At 55.5% G+C, this 25628-nt stretch overlaps 1 protein-coding gene across 3 annotated transcripts; it reads left to right on the top strand.

Annotated features, from left to right (window-relative positions):
• CDH16 (cadherin 16) lies at positions 1435-11254 on the top strand. 3 transcript variants are annotated; one of them, XM_021094023.1, is made up of 18 exons: positions 1570-1659; positions 2576-2633; positions 2922-3005; positions 3433-3588; positions 3657-3795; positions 4153-4311; positions 4970-5166; positions 5762-5884; positions 6081-6231; positions 6379-6606; positions 6687-6763; positions 6837-7025; positions 7142-7386; positions 7934-8067; positions 8879-9130; positions 9278-9385; positions 9709-9825; positions 10907-11254. In XM_021094023.1, exons 2-18 carry the CDS (start codon positions 2589-2591, stop codon positions 11002-11004), a joined length of 2502 nt encoding a protein of 833 aa, XP_020949682.1. In that variant the 5' UTR covers positions 1570-1659; positions 2576-2588; the 3' UTR covers positions 11005-11254. The 3 variants fall into 3 exon arrangements, with proteins under 3 accessions (XP_020949680.1, XP_020949681.1, XP_020949682.1); XM_021094021.1 differs by lacking the exon at positions 2576-2633 and having other exon boundaries at positions 1435-1659; XM_021094022.1 differs by lacking the exons at positions 2576-2633; positions 9278-9385 and having other exon boundaries at positions 1435-1659.

The following is a 25628-nucleotide window of genomic DNA, read 5'->3' as shown; positions in this document are numbered from 1 at the left end:
AAAAAGCCAAAAAAAAAAAAAAAAAAGCAAGTAGGAGGCAGGTTGAGGGCCACTCCTCAGTTGTGCCCACTGCCCCAGAGCAGTGTTACCTGCTCAGAGCTGCAGCTGCTCCCCACTCCCACTCCCAACATACCTGGATGTACGTGGAGGCACGGTTTTCTCAAAGCAGGTCAAAGTCCTGAGGCCTGAAAGAGAATCCAGATCTTCCTGGTTCCATCACTTACTGGCTGTGTGACTCTGAGCAGGGCACTCAATCTTTCTGTAAGCCCAGTGTGTGACATGGTACAATGCCCCCCTTTGGAAGGGAGTGGGTGGAATAATGAAGATATATGCTTGGAGCAGTGCCAGGCACGCAGTAGGAGCTTACCCCGCGTGAGACCCCTTCAACAGCCCCATGCCGTACTGCTCCAGGTTGGGGTGCCCTAGGGACCTGGAGGCAGACACTCAGCTTGTGACGGACAAGGCTGGGGTCAGCTGAGGGGTCCTGACCCAGCCTTCCAGCCTGAGGAAACTAACCAGACAGGCAAGCAGAAGGCTTGGAGGAACCACAGGAGAGACTGGAGACCAGGATCCTGGACCCTTCCCACCCCCGCTCCTCATCCCAGATTCCCAGGCCCCAGAAACTTCTCCTGGCTCATTTGGCTGCCCTCACTGGGGGAAGGGCCCCTGGTTAGCCCTGCAGTTCCCTCAAGGTCACCTGAGCTGGCTCAATCTTCTTTCTCCTTCTCAGAGGCATAAGGCAGCCCATCGTCCCAGCCCTGTCAGTGTTCAGAGGCCGATGTGAGCACTTAGGGGACCTCACAGGCTGCTGTCCCCTCCCCCATCCACTGGTCCCACTGGCGGGTGGTCTGGAGCCCTGAATACCAGGTTTAGGCCATGTACCGCTCCCCTATCCTGCCTGTGCAACCTCCAGCTCCTTATCTTAGTTCCTCAGGCCAATTGGGAGCTGCCAGGGTGGGGCAAGAGCCAGGTCCTTATTGGGTCCCCACGTCTGGCCCTGGAGGGCCTCCCAATCTGATGGAAGAGACTGATAATGACAACCTGGTGTCCACTGTCTTGATAGAGGTAGCACTTGGCAGGGGGGCGGGGTGGGGACCAGATATTCCCACAGGAGAACCCTGAACCTGCTCGGGAGCCCAGGGAAGGCTTCCTGGGAGAGGGGCATATCTGAGCTGTGTACTGAAGCCTCAGCAGACAGATGAAAGGGTGGGAAGGGCCTTCTCAGCCAAAAGAACAGAGCTGTCGAAGGCAGTGCTGCAGGTGCTGGCACACGGGGGAGAAGTGAGAGTGAGTCTGGAGCCACAGAAAAGAAGTAGTGTTCAAACCCAGAAGGGCTGAGAAGTACCCACTGGGCCATGTAGGGGTGGGACAAATGCCAGATTGAAGATCTCCCCACCTCCTGGGGCTGGCGGTCATGGATGCCGAGCAGCCCCCAGCTTTTCAAAGTCAATGAGTAACTTGGGGGGCTGGGCAGGGCCAGGCTTGCTGCTGTGGGCCCAGAGGTGTTTTCCACTCCTGAGCAAGTGTGGCTGGCCCGCCTACCTGCTCAAGTGTCCGCCCTGCCCTGTTCTACCCGGTCCGGCCTGGCCAGCACGCCCTGTAGAAAGAATCCTCTCACCTGGCGGCTGGACCAAGGAAGCCCGCCTCGGGCACCAGCGGGTGAGGGTCCGGGACTGGAGGGGTGGGCAGGGCCGAGGCTGGGGTTGGTGGCGGGGGAAGGAGAAACACTGCCCTGTCATCCAGGGAAGAATTCCCAGGAGTGGTTGGAGGGGTTGTCGGTGCTCTGTGTGCCCAGCTCCATGCTGAGGGCTGGAAATGCTGAGACGAGGGCAGGCTTCCTGACCTTCGGGTACTTGGGTCTGAAGGCTGGCGGGGGAGGTAGAAGAGTCTGTCCTGGAGACTCTGAACCATGAGTCCTCTGTCCCAGGAGGACTTCTCCTGTGGTCAAGTCCTGCGTGACCTTGGTCGGGCCCTGCCCTTCAGGCTTTGCGGCAATGTGAGGCACTTGCAGGAAGTGACCCTCAGAGTCATCAGGGACTTTCTAGTTTCAAACTTTTGTGATTTGGGGGGCTGCTGGGAATGACCGCTTTGGGATCTATGAGCTGGAGGCTATGGTGGGAAGGAGACAAAAGTCTGGAGGTGAAATCCCCATGGAGAGCCAAAACCAAGACATGCAGGGTAACTGGACCCGGGGGCCTCGGGGGGCCTGGCTGAGGAGCTGGACACCACCCTGCAGGCCCTTCGTGGGGGAGGAGAGGAGGCCAATCTGTGTGAAGTCCCTCTGGCTCTGGGTACACAGTGGGTTCAGGCAGGGGACAAGGGTGGGAGTGGAGGGGGCAGTGTCTAAGTGGGCGGGGGGCAGGTCTGAGAATTGCTGGGGCAGCCGTGAAGGACAGGGGACAGGAGGAGGTCTGCCCCACTGGTCCAGCTGAAGAAGGAGGGACTTGAAGCCCACGGTGCCCGGAGAAGCCATGGCTGGGGCTGGGTGGGAATGAGGATACATTCTAGGAGAGGGTAAAGGGAGGGGCCCCCTGCCCACCAAACTGGGCTGGATCCTTACTGCCACGTCCCTCAGGCCCATCCTGACCATGGTCCCCGCCTGGCTGTGGCTGCTCTGTCTCTTCGTCCCCCAGGTGAGCTGGGCCCTGCTCCTCGCCTTCAGACCCTGGCCTTGGGGGTTGGCACCCCTGACCCCTACTCCACCTGGACCAGGTGCACTGACGATGGATGGTAGTATTTGAGGGATGATGACAGAGATGGCTATAGACCTGCTGTGGGGGTCAGGAGGTCAAAGGCCAGAGGGCGGATGTGCTAAGGTATGGCCAGGCTCAGGGAAGGGGCAGAAATTCTCCTTCCCTGTCGGGTCCTGGTGCCCATGGAGGAAGGTATAGCTTGGGGACATGGTGAGACTCCTTCCACAGGCTTTTCCTGGGGCCCAGCCTGCAGAGCTGTATGTGGAAGTTCCAGAAAACTACGGTGGAAATTTCCCCTTGTACTTGACCAAGGTGAGCCTGGGAGCTGGGTGGGCTGCCCTCCCCCCAAGTCCTGCTTCCTCTACCTCCAGCACTTCTTTCTCTTTTTTTTTGCTCTTTCTTTAAACACTGCTTTCTAGAGAGTATGTGGTATAGTGTGAATGACTAAGAAGATCCTAATCCCTGCAGAAAGTAGAGCTTTGAGTTAAAGAATAAAGTGAAGGTGGAAGGCTTTCAAGCTTTAGAAAGTGGGGCTGGGAGGATTAGGGAGTATCAGACACAGAGGAAAGAGATCTGGCTTTGAATTTCCATCCTGTTCCTTGCTGGCTTTGTGACCTCGGGCAAGCACTAGCCCTCTCTGAGCCTCGGTTTCCCCACATATAAAATGGTGCCCTTGGGTGATGGGGGTATCCCTCAGGTGTGGCCCCCACGCCCTTCACCTCTGTTCTCCCCCCACCAGCTGGCTCTGCCCCGTGAGGAGGCTGGGGGCCAAATTGTGCTGTCAGGCAACTCAGGCATGGCAGCTGCAGGCCCCTTTGCTGTGGATCAAGAGTCTGGCTTCCTGATGGTGACCATGGCCCTTGACCGAGAGGAACAGGCGGAGTACCAGCTACAGGTATGCCTGGACCAGAGGTGGGAGAAAGCCACCATGGCAGGCGGGGTACTGAGCACCCTTCCCTGCAGGTCACCCTTGAGACAGAGGATGGACGTGTCTTGTGGGGCCCGCAGCCTGTGCTTGTGCATGTGAAGGATGAGAACGACCAGGTGCCCCATTTCTCCCAGGCCATCTACACAGCGCAGCTGAGCCGGGGCACCAGGCCTGGTGAGTGCCCCAAGCCACCAGCTCACAGCAAGGTCAGGTGGGCACTGATGGGGGGCTGGAGAAGAGAATAAAGAGATGGCCAGAGAGATGGCAGAGGGATGGGGCAGTCAGTGTTCAAGCCAACGCATCCCATTTCTGTCCCATCCTGTACCCTCCACCCCACTGAGAGTCCACAGTTGAGTTCTGTCTCCTTGGCCTCAGTTTGCTCACCTGTGAAGCAGGGAGAAAAGCCATGGCTCACCTTCGGAGTCCCGATATGAGGGTGGATATGGAAGGAAGACCCAGGGAGAGACAGAGGCGTGGGAGACTCTCCCCACGCCCTCACCCCTCATGGTTAACCCTCTCCACACGCACCAGGTACCCCCTTCTTCTTCCTTGAGGCTTCGGATGGGGATGAGCCAGGCACCGCCAACTCGGATCTTCGATTCCATATCCTGAACCAGGCCCCAGCCCAGCCTTCCCCAGACATGTTCCAGCTGGAGCCTCAGCTGGGGGCTCTGGCCCTGAGCCCTAAGGGTGAGCCTGAGCTGGGTATGAGGAGGAGGGAGGGTCAGGGAGAGCTGGGGAAGGTTGCATCCGTGCTGTAGGATAGGTTGCAGCTTGAGAGATTAAGGAATGGTGAGGATGGAGCGCCTCCACGAGATACTCTGCAGACTTGGGCCTAAGGGACAAGGACAGGAGAGACCCAGGACACTGCTTGGGGACCTTGGGGCTAATGGCAGAAGAGACCTGGACCTGGGAATTTAGACCAGAGGCATTCATTGGGGGAGGAAAGAAAAGCCAATCACACACCCACTCAGCCAGCCACCCACCCATTCATCCATCTACCATCCAACTGCATATACAGTCCATCTATCCACCATCCGTTCACACGCCCAAATTGCCATCCACCTACCTAGTCAACTGCCCATTTATTTAAACGGTCATTCGCGCACCTACCTACCATGCCTCTCCCCTTACCCTGGTCCTCCACTTACCCAGTCCATCAACAATGAAAGGGATTTTGCAAGCTGTCAAGTCCTGGTTGGGTGCTCACAATGATGCTAAAGGCCCCTCTCATCCCTTGGCCCAGAGAGTATTCTGAACGTCTGCTGTATGCTTGGCTTTGTGTTTGGTATCTTGCTGAGAAGGATGCCCTGGCCTGCTGCTCAGCTGACCACCCTGCCCCTTCTAGGGAGCATCAGCCTAGACCAGGCTCTGGAGGGGCCCTACCAGCTATTGGTACAGGTCAAGGACATGGGTGACCAGGTCTCGGGCCACCAGGCCACAGCCACCATAGATGTCTCCATCGTCGAGAACACTTGGGTGCCCCTAGATCCCATCCACCTGGCTGAGAATTGCCAGGTTCCGTACCCGCACCACATTGCGCAGGTGAGTAAGTGGCTGTCAGCAGCTGAAGTAAGTCGTGGATGGTGCAGCTGGGCCTGAGTCTCATGGAGATTTAGGGGGTGGGTCTGAGCCCAACTTGAGTCCTGCTCCTGCCCTACCTAGGCTCCGCCCTTCAGTGGCCCCATCGGTTCCCATGATGTAATAGGCATTTAAAGCTCTGGGACCAGGCCCATAGCCCCTCACCTGCTATCTGCTGGCAGGCGCGGCCCTGGGCTCTGATCTCCTCAGCTTGCCCCGGGCTTCCTCAGCAGGACAGCTGCCACCTCCCTGCTGCCATGGGGATTGTCGCCCTGGCCAGGAATGTCTCAGGCCTCCTTAAGGGTTGCCCTGGGGTCAGGCCCAGCCTGAGAAAGCAGAGGATAAAAACCAGGCGCATTGGGCAGGATCCAAGCTTGGACTAGGACAAGCCACCATGGAGTTGCTACAGCAAGTGCCCCAAACAAAAAGATCCTACCTGGACTCCAGAGAGGATAGCTACCTGCCTAGGTCCCACAGCAGTTGGGACATAAGGGCCAATGTAGGTTGGGCCATTCTTGCCCCCTGTCCTGGGGGCCCTCATTCTGTGTCCCTCCCCCAGGTACACTGGAGTGGGGGGAATGTACGCTACCACCTGGAGAGCCAGCCCCCTGGACCTTTTGAAGTAGACACAGAGGGGAAACTCTATGTGACCAGGGAGCTGGATCGAGAAGCCCAGGCTGAGGTGAGGTGAGGGGGAAGCCAGGAGGGCAGGCTGGTGGGTGCTTGGTCACTGACAGCTTGGCTTTTGGGGGTGTCACACCCCCACAGGCACTGAGGCAGAAGTCCTGGAGCTGGCCACGAGAAGGGAACCCAGACCCTTCTGGCCAGGCTGGAGCTGCCCCTGGTCTTCATCTGAAGCCTCCCATTGCCCACTGCAGTACCTGCTCCAGGTGTGGGCTCAGAATACCCGTGGTGAGGACTACGCAGACCCTCTGGAGCTGCACGTGGTGGTGATAGATGAAAATGACAACGCACCTGTCTGTCCCCCGCGTGGCCCCCCGGTCAACATCCCGGAACTCAGCCCCCCAGGTGGGCCATCTCACACACACACACACACACACACACACACACACACACACACACACACACACACAGGATCAAGTTCAGTCCAGCACAAAAGAAGAGTGGACTCCAGGCCTGTCTGGGGTTCCACCCAGGTGGGTGCTGTCTTTGCAGGCACCATGGTGGCTAGACTTTCGGTGGAGGATGTCGATGCCCCTGGTTCCCCCAATTCCCATGTGGTGTATCGGCTGCTGAGCCCTGAGCCTGAGGAGGGGGCAGAGAGAAGCGCCTTCAAGCTGGACTCCACCTCGGGCAGTGTGACCCTGGGGGCTGCCCCCCTTCAAGCTGGCCAGAACATCCTGCTTCAGGTGCTGGCCATTGACCTAGGAGGAACAGAGGGTGGTAAGTACCCTGATGGTGACATGGGTCCCTGACCCCTCTGCTCCTATGCTGGTCTCCCCAACATGCCCTTCCTGCCTCAGGCCTCAGCAGCACCTGTGAGATTGCAGTTACGATCACGGACATCAATGACCATGCCCCTGAGTTCACCGCGTCCCAGGTAAGCAGCAGCAGGGGAGGACACCTTGGGAAGGCACTAATGGGGGCCTCACAGCCCCTCCCCATCTCTCCAGATTGCACCCATAAGCATCCCTGAGGACACAGAGCCCGGGACCCTGGTGACCACCCTCATGGCCACTGATGCTGACCTTGAACCTACCTTCCGCCTCATGGACTTTGCCATTGAGGAGGGGAATATAGAGGGAACCTTTGGCCTGGATTGGGAACCAGATTCAGGTCATGTCCAACTGCGACTCCTCAAGGTAAGGGGTTGGGGTGGGGGAGGGGGCGCGCACCCACGGCACACACACACCACCACACACACACACAGTGTGCCACGCCCCGACCCGCATAGTAACCCAGGCCTTACTGGTTCCAGAACCTCAGCTATGAGGCAGCTCCAAGTCACAAGCTGGTGGTAGTGGTGCGAAGTCTGGCAGAGCTAGTGGGACCAGGCCCAGGCCCTGGAGCCACAGCCACTGTGACCGTGTTGGTGGAAAGGGTGCTGCCACCTCTTAAGTTGGACCAGGAGAACTATGAGGTCAGTGTGCCAGTCAGTGCGCCAGCTGGCTCCCTCCTGCTGACCATCCAGCCCGCCGCTGACCCCATGAGCAGCCCCCTCAGGTGAGCCAGAAGCCCCGCCCCTCACCTGCTGGACCTCCCCCGCTGCCCGAGGATGACCTCAGGGCCTCAGAGGGGCTCACATTATCTGTAGGCTGGACTATTCCTCAAACCATGGCTAAAGAGACGGTTGTAACTCTGTGGGGGAAGGAAGGGGTGCTTGGACCGCAGGGGAGTTCAGATGGGGCCTCCCATGCTGTCCTGGGCCAGGCTCTCTTCCACCCACCCACCCAGACTGCAGCACAGACCAGGCTGTTCCCAGGCTCGGGCTCTGTCCTGGCCCCTTTGTGGGCTGATCTGGGAAGAGCGGAACTGAGTCAGGTCCTACAGGCTCTGATGGTCCCTCCCTCACCTACAGTATCTGTGGTTCAGGCCCTGCCCACCCCCAAGAAGCCCCTGAAGCTGGGGAGAGATCATGAGCACTGCTGCTGCCCTTCGTTCCACAGAGAGAGTGTGGAACTTGGGCAGACCACGTGGCCCCGGATGTCTCTGGGCCAGACCCCATGTATGTCCCAGTGCCTCCCTGCCCCCCGTTTTCTCTGGGCCTCAGGTTCTCCCTGGTCAATGACTCGGAGGGTTGGCTCGACATCAAGGAGGCCTCCGGGGAAGTGCACACAGCCCGGCCCCTGCAGGGCGCCCAGCCTGGGGACATGTACACGGTGCTCGTGGCGGCCCAGGTTGCAGGTATGGCCATGCTGTGATGGGGGCCTCTGCGAGGGAGAGAAAGCCCTGGTCCAGATGGACAGGACCAAGCTTCCTTGCCAGGGCCCTTGCTGGCATCCACTCTGCCCTAGGCAGGAGCGATGGACAAGGGGCTGGCTCCAGTGTCCTTGTCTGAGAACGCCTGGCCTCTGCCTCCCCTCTCAGACCATCCTCCTCACTAGACACTTGCAATCCCCCAACCTGACACTCAGCCCCGGAGGGCATCTCAGGGTGTCAGCTTCAGACATAGTCTGGGAGCAGAGGGTGCGGGGCTGGGCAGGGGGAGGGAGTGCCAGGTGGTGAGCCTGGATGGGACACAGAGGCCAGGTGGGGAGGACTCTGAAGGCCCCTTTGACAGGAGGAAGGGCTGGGCCAGGGGTGGGTGTGTCAGGTTTTAGCTCTGAGCAGGGCTGTCCTGTGATGCAGGACAGACCAGCCAGGGTGAGCTCATCTGCAGTCAGGGCATTTCCACATTGTTAGGCCCTGGCACCAGGGGCCAGGGGTGGGGGGTGGGGGCAGCAAGGGCAAGTTTGGCATTCAGAAAGGCACAGAAAGGCCTGACAGCTGTTTGGGATAGTGAAGGGGGTGAAGGGCATTGTGGGGAGAGACTGGCCTGGAGATGGAGGCGGGGGTGGGGGGAGGGGGTGCAGAGAGGGGGTGTTGCAGGGACTCAGCGGGTGGAGACGGATGGGCTGCGGGGAGCCGGGAGGTGGGGGTGGAGGAAGGGACCAGCCCAGGGACTCTGCATCCACCCCCAAGGGCCCGGGCCAGCTCATCACTGCCTCCTCTGCAGATGAGCCAACACTGAGCACCTCTGCGACCCTCATGATCCACTTCCTGAAGGCCCCTTCTGCCCCAACCCCGACTCTGGCCCCTCTGGCTCCTGTGCCCACCCGACACCTCTGCACACCCCGCCAGGACCATGGCGTGGTTGTCAGCGGACTCAGAGAGGACCCTGACCTGGCCGGTGGGCATGGTCCCTACAGCTTTGCCCTTGGTCCCAACCCCACGGTGCAGCGGGACTGGCGCCTCCGGGCTCTCAATGGTGTGTAGTTGGGGAGGGAGGGAGGGAGGCTGTGGCCAAGGCAGCGGTGGGTGGCACTTGGAAGTGAGATACCCTTCCATGGGGAGGGTGGGGCTGGGCCTGGGGGAGCAGGCTAATGACTCTGAGGACTGCTTATGGTCCCAACAGGGTCCCATGCCTACCTCACCCTGGGCCTGCACTGGGTGGAGCCACGTGAACACGTAGTCCCAGTAGTTGTCAGCCACGATGCCCAGATGTGGCAGATCCTGGTTCGAGGTGAGGCCAGGCTGGGGTGCAGTTAAGGTCAGGGGTCTGCAGTTCCTGAGGAAACCACTGGCATGCAGGGGGAGGGGTTGGGCACACCTGCCTGCAGGCTCACAGCATATGCCCGTGCACACCTGCACATCTGTGGCAGGGCACACAGACCCAAGTGCATGAAGACATATGCACAGAGGAACTGGCACAGCCCCCGCCACACCCATGAATATATACATATGCACGAAAACACACATACTAGCCAGGAGGGCTGGGCTGGGGGCTTCAACAAGCTCGGGAGCCTTCACCCACTGTCCTTACTTTCCTTCCCTGCCTGTGCCCAGTGATCGTGTGTCGCTGCAATGTGGAGGGACAGTGCATGCGCAAGGTGGGCCGCATGAAGGGCATGCCCACGAAGCTGTCAGCGGTGGGCATCCTCGTGGGCACCCTGATCGCCATAGGTAATGGAGGCTGGGGGAGAGCAAGGGGGGTCAGAGCCACTACCTCTGGATAAACAGTGTCCCTGTCCCATGGTGGCCCCCAGGGCTTGGGAAGGAGCCCCCAGCTCTCCTTGTCACTATGCTCTTGCCTCCTGATGTCATAGTCATCGTCAACCTCCTTGATAAAGCATTTACTTTTACATTATTACACGTTGACTGCATCGGGCCCTATGCCAAGCATAGGATTATCGTCGGACCCTCCTCACAACTCTGTGAGTAGACCCTGGCATCTCCCCATTTTCCAGATGAGGTCACTGATGTACAGAGAGGTTAAGTGACTTGTCCAAGGTCACAGAGTTAGAGTGTGCCATAGCCCAGCTCTGACAGCCTAATTCCTTCAGTCCCAGCCTCCTTCTCCATCCTCTTTGTTTTCTTCTTTCTTTCTTTTTTTTTTTTTTTTTGTCTTTTGTCCTTTTAGGGCCCTACCTGCGGCATATGGAGGTTCCCAGGCTAGGGGTCTAATCGGAGCTGTAGCCACCAGCCTACACCACAGCCACAGCAATGTGGGATCTGAGCCGCGTCTGGACCTACACCACAGCTCATGGCAATGCCGGATCCTTAACCCACTGAGCAAGGCCAGGGATCAAACCTGCAACCTCATCGTTCCTGGTCAGATTCATTAACCACTGAGCCACTGCGGGAACACCCCTCTTTGTTTCTTTAGCCCCTGAATTTTTTGCTGGCTGGTTTTCTTTGCTGGTTCTAGCACAATGCTACAATGTGCCTTTCTCTCAGAGGTCCGTGGGAACAACTCACTGGCTTCCAGTCGATCCTCACCCAAACCGTTCCCTGGAGAAGGGGCCCTTGGAGGCTGCGTTGTCCTGGGGCAGCCTCCAGGTGGTGGGGGCCTGGCGAGGGCTGAGCAGGCTAAGTCGTTAGGCTTCTTCAGACACTAGACTCACAGACCCATTCCAGCCGCGGGGATACTGTCTAGGAAACTTTGCTTCCTTATTAAATCAATACCAATAGCAAGGAGTCCCTAGTCTTGGCCCAGTCCTATGGCCCCTTCTGAGGGCTGATCTATCCCTCTCGGGCCCCTCAGGCATCTTCCTCATCCTCATCTTCACCCACCTGACCCTGGCGAGGAAGAAGGACCTAGATCAGCCGGCAGACAGTGTGCCCTTGAAGGCGGCGGTTTGAACGGTCCAGGTGGCCTCTGTTGGGAGCTTGGCCTCTGGATCCACCTGCATCCACTGGGAGAGGGACCCGAACTCCAGATCCACGAGGGCCAGGAGAGGGTGGAAACTGCTTCACCTGCCCCAGGGCGGAGGCATGTCTGCGGAGCCTGCACACTGACTTAATGGGCTGCCCTTGGAAGTGCTTCAGATGGCTCATATGTGTTCAATAATAAAGCCTCAGAGAACTGGGCACGGGCCCTAAGGGACTGCGAGCCTGTGTCTGAGTGTCCGCGTGTCTGTGTGTGTGTGAACCAGGTTTCATCCCTTCTCCTGCTGCACAGAAAGTGTCTGGAGGCTTGAGGGGAAAGCCTGGGCTCCCCTGTAGGGAAAGACAGGGGGATGTCATATGGGCTCCCGGTAAGATCTTGAGGCTAGAGTAAGGTGGGGTGTTTCCACTGGGCATTCGAGACCACAGGCTGCAGTCCCCAGATGGGTTACATCTGTCCAGGTGATGACTGAGTAGAGTTTCCTCAAGGGGGTCATTTCTGCGTTTGCCTGGTTATCATCTTTGCTATGGGAGGGCACCTTGTGAGTCCATGTCCTGCACTCATGTGTGAGCGCCCTTGTGTCACCCTGCATGAGTCACCTGCACACAGGAGTGAGCAGGGGACCCTCAGGCTCAGGAGGAGTTTGGGTAGGAATCATGAGGGCCCCATGGGGCTGAAACAGGAGAGGTGAGGCTCGGGATGGGCCCCTCTGCCCCCAGTGCCGGTCCCAAGGCATCAGTGGTTTTATACAGCTGGTGATGGCAAGCAAAAAGTCAGAGAAGGGGGAATTACTCTGGTGGACACCACTGGGGTGGGATAGAAACCTCATGGCTCAACCTGGCCCTGCTCCTGCCCCAGGTGAACGTTTGCCCCTGGCCCAAGGTGAAGCCACAGCCCTGGTGCTGAGTCCTGATGACAGCTTCAGTCTGACCTCTAAGCCCTGCATGTGACCCCAGACACACGCTGATCCCCCATGCCTTCATCCCAACGGTCTCTGGGGAACCAGGGTGAGACTTGCTATCCCAGGCACCCAGGGCTGATGATGGTAAATCACGGGGAAGGGAGAAAAACAACCTCAGTGGGGCCCGGACCCTATTTTTAGGAGATAATCTCTTCACTCCTGGCAGATTCTGCAGGATGGAGGCCAAGCCCAGCCAAGAGACATGGGAGCGGGCATCCTGGCTGGCCTGGGGGAGCCTGGGAAACTCAGTCAGGATGCTCAGCCGGGGATGGATCCAAGCTGAGGATGATCCCAGCCCTCTGGGCCCAGGTGCTCCGCCCCCCATCCTTCTCAGCGGGCTCTGCTGACTACCTCGGTCCAAGCAGAGCTTTCTGCCCCTCTGCTGGGATCCTCTGCTTGGCCTGTACCCACTCAGAAGTCTTCAGGGTACAAAGGTCTTTGAAGGCAGATCTCATCTGATCCTTCTATCACCCTGTGAGGGTTACTGGTCCCAGTGGAGGATCTTGAAGATCAGAGAGATTAAGAGCTGCAGCTGGGTCTTAGAAGCAGGGCACGAGGTGAGACTTTTTGGTCAAGGTTCGTGTTACTTCTCCAGTAGTGTCCTACTCCCAGGAGATCCCCCAGAAGGGGGAGAGAAGCCCCAACTCCAGCTCCCACATGGCCCTGCTGGGTGACACTGGGCTGGAGAGCCCCCTCCAGCCTTGGCACCTTGCCAGCTCCAAGGCTCTCTCTGGGTGACGCTAAGATATCTCATTGAGTTCAGACTGGTCTAGAGCTGAAGAGGGTCATGGGCCCTCCCTGGTGGGGAGCTCACAGTCTCCCTCTCCCAGGCCCCTTCCAAAGGCACAGGGCCAGATCAAAGGGACCCAGCAGTGAGGATCGGGAGGCGGACTTGGAAAGAATGTAAACATGAGGATATTTTTAAACTTTTTCCAGCCCCAGAGATTACAGCTCTTGAAGCAAGAGGCCCAGAGGTCAGCCCAGCCTTCACTCACAGAGACAGAAGCAATCTTAGGACTTTAGAGACCCCCACCCCACTCACTGCCACCCATACTGTCTGGGACTCTAGCTTGGGCCTCAGGGCAGAAATTCTCCCTCTGATCTCAGCTTCAGAAGGCCTACTGCTGCGGGATAGTGTGCTTCCAACAAGAGGGCCTCAGGGATGTGTGAGGACCCAAAGGATTGAAAGGTTGTGGGGAGTTGCCACTGTGGCTCAGCAGTAACGAACCTGACTAGTATCCATGGGGATGCATGTTCGATCCCTGGCCTCACTCAGTGGGTTAAGGATCTGGTGTTGCTATGGCTGTGGTGTAGGCTGGTGACTATAGCTCTGATTCGACCCCTAGCCTGGGAACTTCCATATGCTGCAGGTGTGACCCTAAAAACAAAAACAAAAACAAGAAACAACAACAATAGAAAAGAAGGTTGTGGGGGCCTGCCAGGGGCAGAGCTAGTGCAGAGAGACTGAACTTGGAGACTCCATCCTGGTACACACTGCCCTGTCAGTCCATTAGGTGTGTGTATATGTGTGCGCGCACGTGCACGCGCATGCACGTTAAAGTCTGCGTGATGTAAGCTTTCCAGGAGCCCACCCCAGCCCCTCCCTTCTTCCCCTTCCCTAGCACCCCTGGCCCCCTCCCCCTTGGACTCCTTGGGTCAGTGGGGGACATAGGAGGGCAGGAGATGGGCTTGAGAGTCAAGGGGAAGAGAACAGGGAAGGTGAGAACACGCTTGCTGGGAACGGAGAGGTGAGAAGGCTGGGGGAGGGGCTGGTCCGGGTCAGACTGGGAGAGATTCAGGGGCCACTGACATGGGAACTGGGGGACTCAGACTCAGCTCCCTTGATTACCCCAGTGTCACAGTGACTCAGGAACTTGGATACAAGCCTCCCTAGATCTCCCCGCTTCAGATGTCACAGTGATATTCGCCCTGGGTTCCATGGCAACAGCCTCTTCCTTCAGAGTGATGCGGCCACCCTCACATTCCCATGTGACGCAGTGCAGCGCACACAGGAGAGACTCATAGAGGGGACTCAGTCACATCATGTGCTGTATCCCAGGGACCCCACACCCTTACCCCATCCATGTCCCCACTGACTAGGACGTCAAAGGGTCAGAGTTCACAGGGGCATTCAGGAGACAGGCCAGACAGAGGGTACCAGGACAGTGAGGGGCCCTAGCCCCAAGAGAGGCCTTGCTGTCCTTTTTCCATGCTTCAAGGGGCTGCTGTGCCACCTTACCCTGCTTATGGGCCCAGAGAGGGAGAGTGTCCAGTTCCAGGTCACACAGCTCCCCAGTGGAGGGGAGAGCTCAGGCCCCAGGCCAGGGTATTCTCCTCCAGGTCCCCTCTGCTGAGGCAGCAGGGGCAGAGGATGAGGCTGGTGCTTTATCATAAGGAGTGGTGGCACTTCAAGCCCAGGACAATGGGTGGGGGGCAGCAAATAGGTCTGAAGGGGAGAAGGCCTGGAGACTTGCCCTCAGTCTGAGGGCTGGTGCCTCCTGCCTGAAGCAGTAGCCGTGTTGTCCCTGTGTGTGTGCCCACTCAGCAGGGCTGTTGCTATTCTTACCCGCTTGGTGGTGGCGGTGGGGTCAGAGATAGTGCCTGGTGGGAGCGAGTCATGAGCCCTGGCTCCTTATCGGACACGTTCCCTGGAAACTTGGCAGAGGCTGCCAGGCTCCAGGGGCCCGGACAGTGCGGGTGAGGTGGTCACAGGGACAGGGTGGGGGGATGGGCTCACCCAGGACAAGGCCCAGTGCCAGCCTAGCTGCCTCTCCTACAGCCAGGCAAGGGCCCATCAGAACTGGCCTGGGCTTCCAATGGGATTTCTTCCCATGTGCTCATTAAGACCCTCAAGTCATGCTCAGCTTCCTACCCAGTTCAACCCAGAACACACCACCTTTGCGTGTGCAATGCCCCAGAAGATAACGTGTTGGTTTCCCCACTGAGACGGTAGGCAGGGAGAGCACTGTCTTGGGAGCCGGAGGGGCCCCGGCTGACCACTGCCTGGCCCACTTGCTCTGTGACCTTGGGCCCCGCACTTCCCTTTCTCAGAGCTTGGGTTTCCTCGTCCTTTCCTGGTGACAAAGTCCAACCATCAGGAAGGTGGACTAACGGCTGCAAATATGTGTGTGTCTGTGCACGTGTGCTCAGGGGTGGGGGCCGGGAAAGGGAGACACGTGGGTCCCCCACCCTGGAGACTCCCGCCCCATGGATTTTCCATTGGCACGTCGGCACCCTCTCCCCTAAAATAGGCCCTACGAGCCGTGTGCGACAGAGCCCAGACTGAGGGGACTTTTTTTAGCTGCCCTTTGATTGTCAGCTCTCGAGCGGCCGCTATTTTGAGCCCCAACAACTGCAGGAGTAGGGCCAAGTGGGGGCTGGGGTCAGCTCAGTGGGTCTGGCTGGTTCCCCGAAGGCATCCCCGAGAGGGTCAGCCATGCCCTCTCATGCCCAGCGCTGCTGGCAGGGAGAACAGAGCATCTCCTGTGTACTGGGCCCGAGGGCTCAGCCATCTACCTCTAGGGAAGCTGCAGACCTGGCAAAAGCCACCCTCATTTATGGAGCTCACCCCATAGGCTACTGGCCATGGCCACCGAGAGAAGAACACATCCTGGGGATCAACGGAGGTAACACAAGCAAAGCCCTTACTTAGTACAGGGGCTGGCACATCACTGGCCCTCAAAAATGGAAATAGCTCTTATTATTGTTGTCATCACAGCCACAATCATTCTTGATTTTGCTGTCACAGAAACTTTTTTTTTAATGGCTGCATCCGAGGCATACGGAAGTTCCCAGGTTAGGGGTCTAATCAGAGCTGCAGCTTCTGGCCTACACCACAGCCACAGCAACGCCAGATCCCAGCTGTGTCTGCGGCCTACACCACAGCTCATGGCAATGCTGGATCCTTTAACCCACTGAGCAAGGCCATGGATTAAACCTACATCCTCATGGATAACAGTCAGGCTGAGCCACAATGGAAACTTCCAGAAACATTTTTAACAGGTTTCCTTCCAGTCTTTTTTCTGTGCATTTATCTTAATGTCACTGAGCTCAGGTCATAATATTCCCCCGCCGCCCCACACTTGGTTTCATAGAAAGGAGCCTCTAAGTCTGTTGAGGTGCCTCTCTTGGCATCTCTGGCCCTACCCCCAGGGGTTGGTCCTCTATAGATGGTCGTTGGGGGCCATGACCCCTGAGATTGTACCTAACCTCCAGTGTCTGTGGTATGCCCACACTTCTGTCATCTCCTCAAATGTCATCAGCCACTGCCCCAAAGGCTTCCAGAGCCCCAGAGTTTGAAAGTCAAGTCCTAGCTGCTGGGTCCTCAGATGGTCCCTGTATCTGGATTCTAGAACTCTCTGGCTAGCACCTAAGGATATGGGCTTATTTTCACAGATAGATATGAGAAAGAATTTTCTGGCTATTCAGGTGGGTAAGATTAGGCAATAGATCATGAGGACAAATGATCCATTTGTCGGCTTCCTGATCTTTATGTGGGGGACAGGGCGGGTAGGGTATGGGCTGCCAAGAAAAAGGGTTGAGATAGAAAGCCAGATTCTGGGAAGTGGCTGGGCAGGGAGAGAAAGGTAGCGTGGCTGAGCCAGCCCTTCCCCTTCCTGGCTGGGGTCATTTCCCAGCAGGGCAGCAAGGTCAGCTGGGGTTGGGGGTCATATGTTTACCCTCACCCCAAATGGTTACTGCACAAGGTGAGACTTCCTTGTTACCCGAAGGACAAAAATAGATCCCAGGTGATGGCCAGTGATCCATGCCCAGAACCACCCGAGTTATTCTGAGAGTGGCAGGCACAGGGCCAGCCCAGGCTTGGACAAGTGGGAGTGAGTTGGAAGTGGCATCCTCAGCCTGTGGGCTCTCCCTGCCCTTTTGGGAATCCTGATCAGGATGCGGGGATGGGAGAGGCCAGAGCTGTATGCAGGCTGACCCTCCATAGGTGGGCCTAGAATCCTGACTCAGCTCTGTGACCTTGAGCAAGCCACTTGACATCTCCGAGCATCAGCTTCCTTCTCAACCAATGGGAACGTTAATTCCTGTGTCTCAGCGTAGCTGAGAGGACCCTGCGAAGCTGACACATGGTGCTGGGTAGATGCGTGAGTTTCTACTTCAGCTGCCCTAGAATTCAGAGAGGACAAAGGCCTTTCCTGCATGACCCCACCACCAAAAGGCCCCTTCCCTGCTGATCTGAAGGAACCAGAGTCGGGCACAAAAACATGTCTCTGGAAGGGCCTGTGGGGATTTTCCAGGAACAACTCCATCGAGCTGGAGAATTCCATTTCTGGCCCTGCTGCCCACGGCTCAGGCTAAGGAGGGGATGCTCCGGCTCATTCCGGTTCTGCCCAGTTCCTGCTCCTCGCCGCAAAGCCCAGATCAGGGTGTTCCGCTCCGTATTTGCTTGCCATTTGCGGTGGAGTGTGAGGGGCCTGAGGCTCCAAAGTCCCCCTGAGGCCCTGACACAGAACAGTGTGGGGCACAGCTGGTCCTCTCCTGACCCCTACCCCTTCCTGGGGCCCTTCCTCTTCTTCACCTGGCATGTCTCAGCATTTTCCCTGAAGCCGGTCCCCTGCCCTAAGGGTCACCCCGGATAAACACGGACAAGCCAATATGATGGATGCTGACTTGGTGGAGGAGATGGCACCTGACCCAGCTTGGGGGTGGGGGTGACAAAGGCAGCTGCAGTGGGGAAGGGTGGCCAGGCTGGGACATCTGCCCGGGCAGAAGCTCAGAGGACTGGGACACACTGTGATGTCTCTGTGAAGCTAGAGAACAGGTTTGAGGGAGTCGAAAGGGCACTGAGATCCAGCTGGGAGTTGAAGGCAACTCATTTATTTGCTGAGATAGAATTGGACCCTACCCCCCTTCCCACTCCAGGCCTCTCCCCTCCACCGCTACCCTCGTGAGGGTTTTCCCTGGGTTTGGCCAGAAACAGGGGGAGTCCTATCAGGGCAAAGCCAGGCTCCAAATAGGAATCGCAAGATAACAGGGTGTTAGAGGTAGCCCCGAGGGGACCCAGCTCAGCTCATCATAAGGCATAGTCCACCCTCTGCGATATTCCTGCCCCCATGAAATGAACCTTCTGCCCACAGGGGTCCCCGGGGGAGTGACAGGACACTCAGATCTGCTGGAAGCAAAGCTTTTGCAGGGTCCCAGCTGAGCCCTGGGGAACCCCCAGACCCTCTCTGCCATTTTATGGCAACTTCAGCCCAGCACCTGCGCCCTCTCCACCTCTCAGGAGGGGGAACGTGCCCCCCGCCTCCACTCTGCAGGCTGGCGCCAAGGTTTATGATCCAGCCTAGAAGACGCTGAGAGCCACACGGGTGGAAAAAGTTACCCGGTTCTAAATCAGCCAGCCTTTGGGTGATCTCATCCCCTTCCCAATATAGTTGCGGTCCCCTCCCCCAGGGCGGCCCGTGGCCAATGGGCTTAGTCACGAGGGAGCTGGTGGAGGGGTGTGCATGAGGTCTGGGGGAAGGATTTCAACTTGGGGTTACACTGTACATTCTGGTTTGCAATCTGATTTCCCACCCCCTCATTTACTGTATTTACAGTGAGCAGTTTCCTGTCAAATAAAGATCTTCCACCATCACTTTTAAAGTCCACCCGGATGGATGCACCAGGATCTCTGTGTCCAATATGTGGAAGAAGGACATGTCAGCAGGGTCCGGTTTCTCTTTCTTACAAACACCAGTGCTATGACCATTTTTGTTCAAACCCCTTGTGTAGCTGTCTGGTCCTCCCTCCTCCCTCCCTCCTTCCCTTTCCCTCTCTCAGATAAATTCTAACAGGTGCTGGGCGGGAGAGCAGGCTGCACTGTGTGACTGATGAGTTCTGAGCCTTCCCCTAAGCCAGCGGTGCCAGGCCCAGGGCAGCCAGGGAATCAGGAACTAGTCCAGGGCTATGGGGTCAGGGGAGCAGGGCAGACTCTGGTCTGTTGATCCCTCCTGACTGCTCAAGGCCAGCACCACCTCCAGCTTCCACCTGCTCTTGCCTTCCCAACCGCACAGGCCAGGCTGACTGGGACGCATGGAAAGGCCACACACAAGGTCTGTCCTTTGTTGTATCCACACAGCCCCACTCCCAGGCACAAGCAAAGGGCCCCCACAAACGATCCTATTCATGTCTCTCCAAGTACTCCCCCAGCTTAGGTTAGAATGTGTCCATGGACCGAGAGCTTACTCCTTCCTGCCAGGCTTTTGGGGAACAGATAGGGCATTAAAACAAAAAAATCAAACGAGAGTTTCCCTTCTGGCTCAGTGTGTTAATAACCCGACTAGTATCCATGAGGGTATGGGTTCGATCCCTGGCCTCACTCAGCGAGTTTAAGGATCCAAAGCTGCTGTGAGCTGTGGCATAGGTCGCAGATGTGGCTCAGATCCTGTGTTGCTGTGGCTGTGGTGCTGCAGCTCCAATCTGACTCCTCCTAGCCTGGGAACCTCCATATGGTGCAGGTGCGGCCCTAAAAAGGAAAAGAAAAATTCAAATGAATAGATATTCAACAGAATTGCATGATCTCTTAGAAGCCACATGAAAGCTAAGAGAAAGCTTTGGAGTCAGACACCAAGATTTGAAACTCAGCTTTGCATTTACTAGTTTTGTGACCCTGGGCACATCATTGCACCCCTCCAGGCTCAGTGTCAACACCTGTAAAATGGGTTCATAATATTTGTGAGATTTTAAGGGACTAGCTCACGTGATTATGGAGGCTGAGAAGTCCCACCACCTGCTATCTGCAAGCTGAAGGCACAGGAAAGCCAGTGCTGTGGTTCCAGTCCAAACCCAAGGGCCTATGAACCAGAGGAGCCAAGGATATAAGTCCCAGTCAGAATCCAAAGCCTTGAGAACAGGAGCATCAGAGGTCCAAGAGCAGAAGACAGAGGTTCTCACTCAACAGAGAGCAAATTTTCTCTTCCTCCCAACTTTTGTTCAATCCTAGCCCTCAATGGATTGAATAATGTCCACCCACTTCTTACTCAGTCTACTGATTAAAATGCTAAACTGGTGTTCCTGCCATGGCTCAGCAGAAACGAACGGGACTAGTATCCATGAGGATGTGGGTTCGATCCCTGGCCTCTCTCAGTGGGTTATGGATCTAGCACTGCCGTGAGCTGTGGTGTAGGTTGCAGACATGACTCGGATCCTGCGTGGCTGTGGCTGTGGCGTAGGTGGGCAGCTATAGGTCCAATTCGACCCCTAGCCTGGGAACCTCCGTATACCATGGGTATGGCCCTAAAAAGACACACACACACACACACAAAAGCTAATCTCTTCTGGAAATACCCTCACGGATGTGCACAGAAATGTTTTTATCAGCTACTGGGCACCCCGTAGCACCGATAACACATAAAATTAACCATCACAGGGAGTTCCCGTCGTGGCTCAGCGGTAACGAATCTCATTAGTATCCATGAGGTTGCAGGTTTGATCCCTGACCTTGCTCAGTGGGTTAAGGATCCAGAATTGCCATGAGCTGTGGTGTAGGTCGCAGACACAGCTTGGATCCCGTGTGGCTGTGGCGTAGGCCAGCAGCTACAGCTCTGATTAGACCTCTAGCTTGGGAACCTCCACATGACACAGGTGCAGCCCTAAAAAGACAATAAATTAAGTAAATAAATAACCATCACAACCATCTCTCAGATTCACCAGCTATCAGGACTTTGCTGCACAATAACTTTGTCAATCCCCAGGGTCACTTCTGCTATATTCTATTGGTTACAAGTAAGTTGCTAAAGTCAGCCCAGGTTCAAGAGGAGGGGAATTTGACCCCACAGCGTGATGGGAGGAGTGGCAAGGAGTTTATGATCAACATTAAAACCACAGCCAGGAACAAAAGGAGGAGGGTTCCAGGTTCTGTCCTAGAGGTGACCAAGGGGCTGGCCTGACCCTTGGAAGAAGTGACTCCAGCTTGTGGGGTAAGACAAAGACCACTTTCTTTTTTCTTACTCCCTCCTTTATGTGTGACTATAATGCCCACACAGCTGGGGAGGAAGATTCTGAGCTTTCTCCCAAGGGTGAGGGGGAGTCATGGAAGGGTTTGGAGCAAAAGAGTGACATGTTCAGATTTGAGTCTGACCAAGATCACTCTGACTACTGTGTGCTGGCGGAGTTGACCAGAGCGAGTAGTTGTTGCTTAGGGGTGGAGGAGGATAAGGATGGTTTGGACCATTCCTGGGGCTGGGACAGGTGGTGGGCAGGAGGGAGTGGACCTCAGAGCTGCTGGGAGTGGCTGTGGGGTCCGGCTACAGGGATTGGGAGAGATTGGGATGGGAAGGGTTCAGAGATGGGGGGCAGTCCACAGAGAGGAACGCCCACACTGGGGAGACCAGAAAAGGTGACAGCCACTCCCTTGCTTCTCTTGGGAGTCCAACAGTCCCTTTCCCACAAGGAAGGGTTAGTGACCACAGGATAGGGTCCTTCCCCTCCCACCACCAGCTCCTTCCAGCCCCAAGGACATCGAGGATCTGGTGAGGCTGCCTGAAGGATGTTCCAGGTTGCAGTCTGCAGAGCCCCTGCTGGTGAGCCTCAGGGCCTCCTTTCCTTCTGACCTCTTTCCTCCCACTCCTGCTGCGGATGACACCAACACGGCCCGACAGCGACATCTAGAGGTCACCACCCACTTCATGTTGCTTCAGCACAGCATCCCACAGCAAAGGGCCTGTGCCACCAGGGCTCCACATTGGAGTTCCCATCATCCCATCCTCCAGTTTAGCGACCAAGCCACCAGGCAGAGCTCTAAAGGGGCCCAGCTCCTCCATCTTTCCCTGCAAGGCCAAATTTGGGGTCATCAAGGCTCCTGGGATCCCAAGTGAGCCCATGGGTATCCTCCCCTCCCACAAGCCAAGGTTCCCTGTCCCCTCACACAGTGCCCTGCTTTGTTTCAGAAGAAGAGTCATCCCAGCAGCTTAGCTAGCCTCTTCCCACAGAGCCAGCTTCTCACCTCCACCTGTGTCCTGTGTCCTGACTCCCACGTGAGAAGACGCAGTGGCCCTCACCTTTCTTTAGTGATCCTTTTAAGCAATTATTCACTGTCATCCATTCCCACTGCAGTTTTGCAGGAACTAAGGTCGCCATCCAGATGGAGTTAAGCAACTTCAGGCTGAGCACAAGATTCCTGGAGCACCACCCTATTACTTCGCTACCAACCAATCAGAAGAAAGCCACATACCCTGTATTCCTCACCCCAAATTTTCCTATAAAGTTTCCTCCCAAAACCATCTAGGAGTTTGGGTTTTTTGAACATGAGCCACCCATTCTCCCTGTTTGGCCCTGCAACAAACCGTTTTTTCTGCTCCAAACTCTAAGATTTGGTTTGTCCAGCCTCACTGTGCACAAGAGGTGTTCATTCCTAACGATTTCTCTTTTGCTGGTTCCTCTCTGTCTGCTCTTCCCTTGATCATCCATCCATCCATCTGTCCCTCATCTGTCGTCTTCATTGTACAATCAGCAGGCCATGGAGCTAAGTCTGACATTAGAGTGATGAGTTTGGGAAGGAGAAAAACAAGGACAAATGCCCGTCAGCACCTGTGGTAACACTGCAGGGTACGTAGGGGGATTGAGGGGATTTCTCTTAGCCCTATCCCACCTTCGCGCTGACGAAGAACAAGTCATGTCTTTTCTGAGGTTGCTGCATGGCCTTGCTCGCTTCCCTGAGATCACTCAAGGGACTCCTCCTTGCCCATCCAGCCACATTTGGCCAGCTCCCCCTCAGCCTTCCTTCCCTGCAACTCTTGCCCCTGCTTCCACTATGCCCCTGGAGCCCACGCCCAGATCCCCTAGGCTAGACCTACCCCTGTGCTTCACTCCTCTCGTTCCTTTTACTGGACTGGCCCCTCCCCATCACCGTTGTACCCAGTGCCATGGGCCTCTCAGCCCCCATCTGAATGGGGTCATCCCTGGACAGCTCTGCCTGCCTGGCCCTGGAGCAGGCAAGGCATGAGCACGGTGGACTGGACAGAGTGGCAGCTCTGTTCATCTGCTGCAGGGAGAATGGTGTTGGGTGAATGAGAACTTTCCAGAATCCTGGGAGGGCAGGAAGAGGATCTGAGATAGAGTGGGCTTTGGAAAGTCCCTCCAAAGACCACTTCTCCAGGCTAAGTAATGTTTTCTGGCCACCTTTGCATCACCAAATGCAACTCGTGTCCACTCACCCACTACCACTTGCTGACAGTGGGTGGTGTGAAGGAAAGTACGGCATTTATTTGCAGGATGCCAAGTGAGAACAGGTGGCTCATGTTCAAAAGACCCGAACTCCCTCATAGCTGTCAGGGAAGGGTTTTTATTTTTATTTTTAAATTTTTGGCCATACTTGCTACATGTGGAATTCACTCCAGGGACTGAGGACTGAACCCATGCTGCAGATGCAACCTGTGCTGCAACTGTGGCAATGCTGGATCCTTAACCTGTTGTGTCACACGGGAACTTCCATTTTTTTTTTTTTCCTAGTCAGGGAAGGGTTTTTAAAGGCAAGTTTTAAGGTGAGGGCTGCAGGGTTCAAAACTTTCTTCTGATTGATTGATGGTGAGGGGTGATATTTTGGGAATTATCAACCTTCTGGTTCCAACCAGTCTGTGGTCTACAGTGTTTGTGCTCAGCAGGTAGTCACCATCCTCCACCAGGGTGGGGCTCTTAGTTCCTGCAGAACTCAAAGATGTGTGTTGGACTGTGATGACTATCTCTTGAGGAGGAACTAGGATTCCCTTTATGAAGAACTTTGCCTTTCTTGTTTAGCTACTTTGCCTTTGTTTCGGCATTCCCTCACTTATGTAATTAGTAACTGCTTGTAACTGTTCTTTGGAACTCAGGGAAGGCCTAGGAGACTAGGCCTTTTTCTACAAACAAGAAATGGGGGGTGGGGGGGGATGTGGAGGGGCTTTTGTATCTGGGAGGGCCCCGCAATGTCCTGCCCCGTTTCACTTACTCTCTTGCTGGTGAAGGTCAGAACTGGAACTCTGATCCCCTCTCCCAACTTTGCTCCTCCCAGCCAGGTCATCTCCAATTTGGAGCAGGTAAGGTCAGGGCCAATGGGGCAAAGACACTCTGACCCTCTGACCCATAGAAGTCCAGTAAAGGATCACTTGTCCCAGAGGGATCCACTCGGAGCACCAGCCACCCATGATCACCAGCCTGGGAACTACTTAAGGCTGCTGAGTAGTATCAAGCAAAATGGAAACAAACTCTAGAGGTGAAAGAACAGTATACATTTGTTTCTTCCCCTCTAGTTAAAGAGCATAATTTTTAAAATTTAATTCTCCCTGTTTTCCCTCTATTTTTATCAAGTTCCAGAATGATGGGATATCAGAAAGTATGTAAAGTGATCCTAGCTTCCCTTTGACACCTATTTCTCCTCCACGCCCACCCACCCAGGGCCAAAATTATGACATTTTTTCCTGCATTATTATTGCTTTCTGAAAGTCCAACATTGGGACAAGTGCATGGGCAATGGACTTGGTTCAAACCCCTGCCCTACTAGTGTCAGGACCAAGTTTTTCAGGCTCTGAGCCTGTTTTACGATGTTAAAAAGAATGAAACATCTTGATTTTCCTTAGCAGACCTCAGATATTCTCCTTTTTACATTTCCCTCCCTCAAATCTGCTTCTCTTCCGGGCCCAGTTTAACCACCCTAGCCCACACTAAAGTCAGTAATTTAATAATTGTATTTGCCTTCTAAGAAGCATCCATCAGGAGTTCCCGTCGTGGCACAGTAGTTAACGAATCTGACTAGGACCATGAGATTGCGGGTTTGATCCCTGGCCTTGCTTAGTGGGTTGGGGATCCGGTGTTGCTGTGAGCTGTGGTGTAGGTTGCAGATGTGGCTTGGATCCAGCATTGCTGTGGCTGTGGCGTAGGCCAGCAGCTATAGCTCCGATTAGACCCCTAGCCTGGGAACCTCCATATGCCATGGGAGTGGCCCTAGAAAAGGCAAAAATAAATAAATAAAATTAAATTAAAAAAAAAAAAAGAAGCACCCATCAGATACTTTCGGAGGCAATGAGTTATATAGCTCAGTCAGTGGGGGAGGGATGGAGTGGGGTCTTCCATACCACCTAGGTAGCTGCCTAGACCTTGTCACCAAATTTAAGATCAACAAAGAAGCTGCTTTTACAAGGCCAGTTAAAGAATGTGAAATCCCAGCAGGCCTTGGCCCTGAGTGTGTGGAGAGCCACACAACAAAAGCCTTTATTTATTTCCCTTTCCTTCTTTTCAGATCCCCACACACATGGTTAACACTAAGGACTTCTTGTAGGGTCAGTAGTCACCATAAATTTGCACAGAAAACTTCTCTTCTGGGGAACCCTCCTACACTATTAGAGGGAATGTACGTTGGCACAGTCGCTATGGAAAACGGTTCAAAGGTTCTTCAGAAAATTAGGGCTAGAGTTACCATAAGATCTAGCAATCCCACCCCTGGCATGCATATATCCAGATAATTCAAAAAGATACATACACCCTTATGTTCATAGCAGCACTATTCACAATAGCCAAGACATGGAAACAACCTAAATATCCATCAACAGATGAATGGATTAAGATGTGGTACATACACACAATGGAATACTATTCAGTCATAAAAAATGAAATCATGCTATTCACAGCATTGGATGGAACTAGAGATTATCATACCAAATGAAG

This window comes from Sus scrofa, chromosome 6, assembly GCF_000003025.6.
Source record: "Sus scrofa isolate TJ Tabasco breed Duroc chromosome 6, Sscrofa11.1, whole genome shotgun sequence".
NCBI classification, from domain to species: Eukaryota; Metazoa; Chordata; class Mammalia; order Artiodactyla; family Suidae; genus Sus; species Sus scrofa.
This window is presented reverse-complemented; position numbering and strand designations above follow the sequence as displayed.

Coding starts and splice junctions, on each gene's coding strand:
- CDH16 (XM_021094021.1), top strand. CDS start 1,450: ATGAGTAACTTGGGGGGCTGGGCAGGGCCAGGCTTGCTGCTGTGGGCC. Junction 6,607..6,686: donor CCTAGGAGGAACAGAGGGTG/GTAAGTACCCTG, acceptor TTCCTGCCTCAG/GCCTCAGCAGCACCTGTGAG. Junction 9,826..10,906: donor GGGCACCCTGATCGCCATAG/GTAATGGAGGCT, acceptor CGGGCCCCTCAG/GCATCTTCCTCATCCTCATC.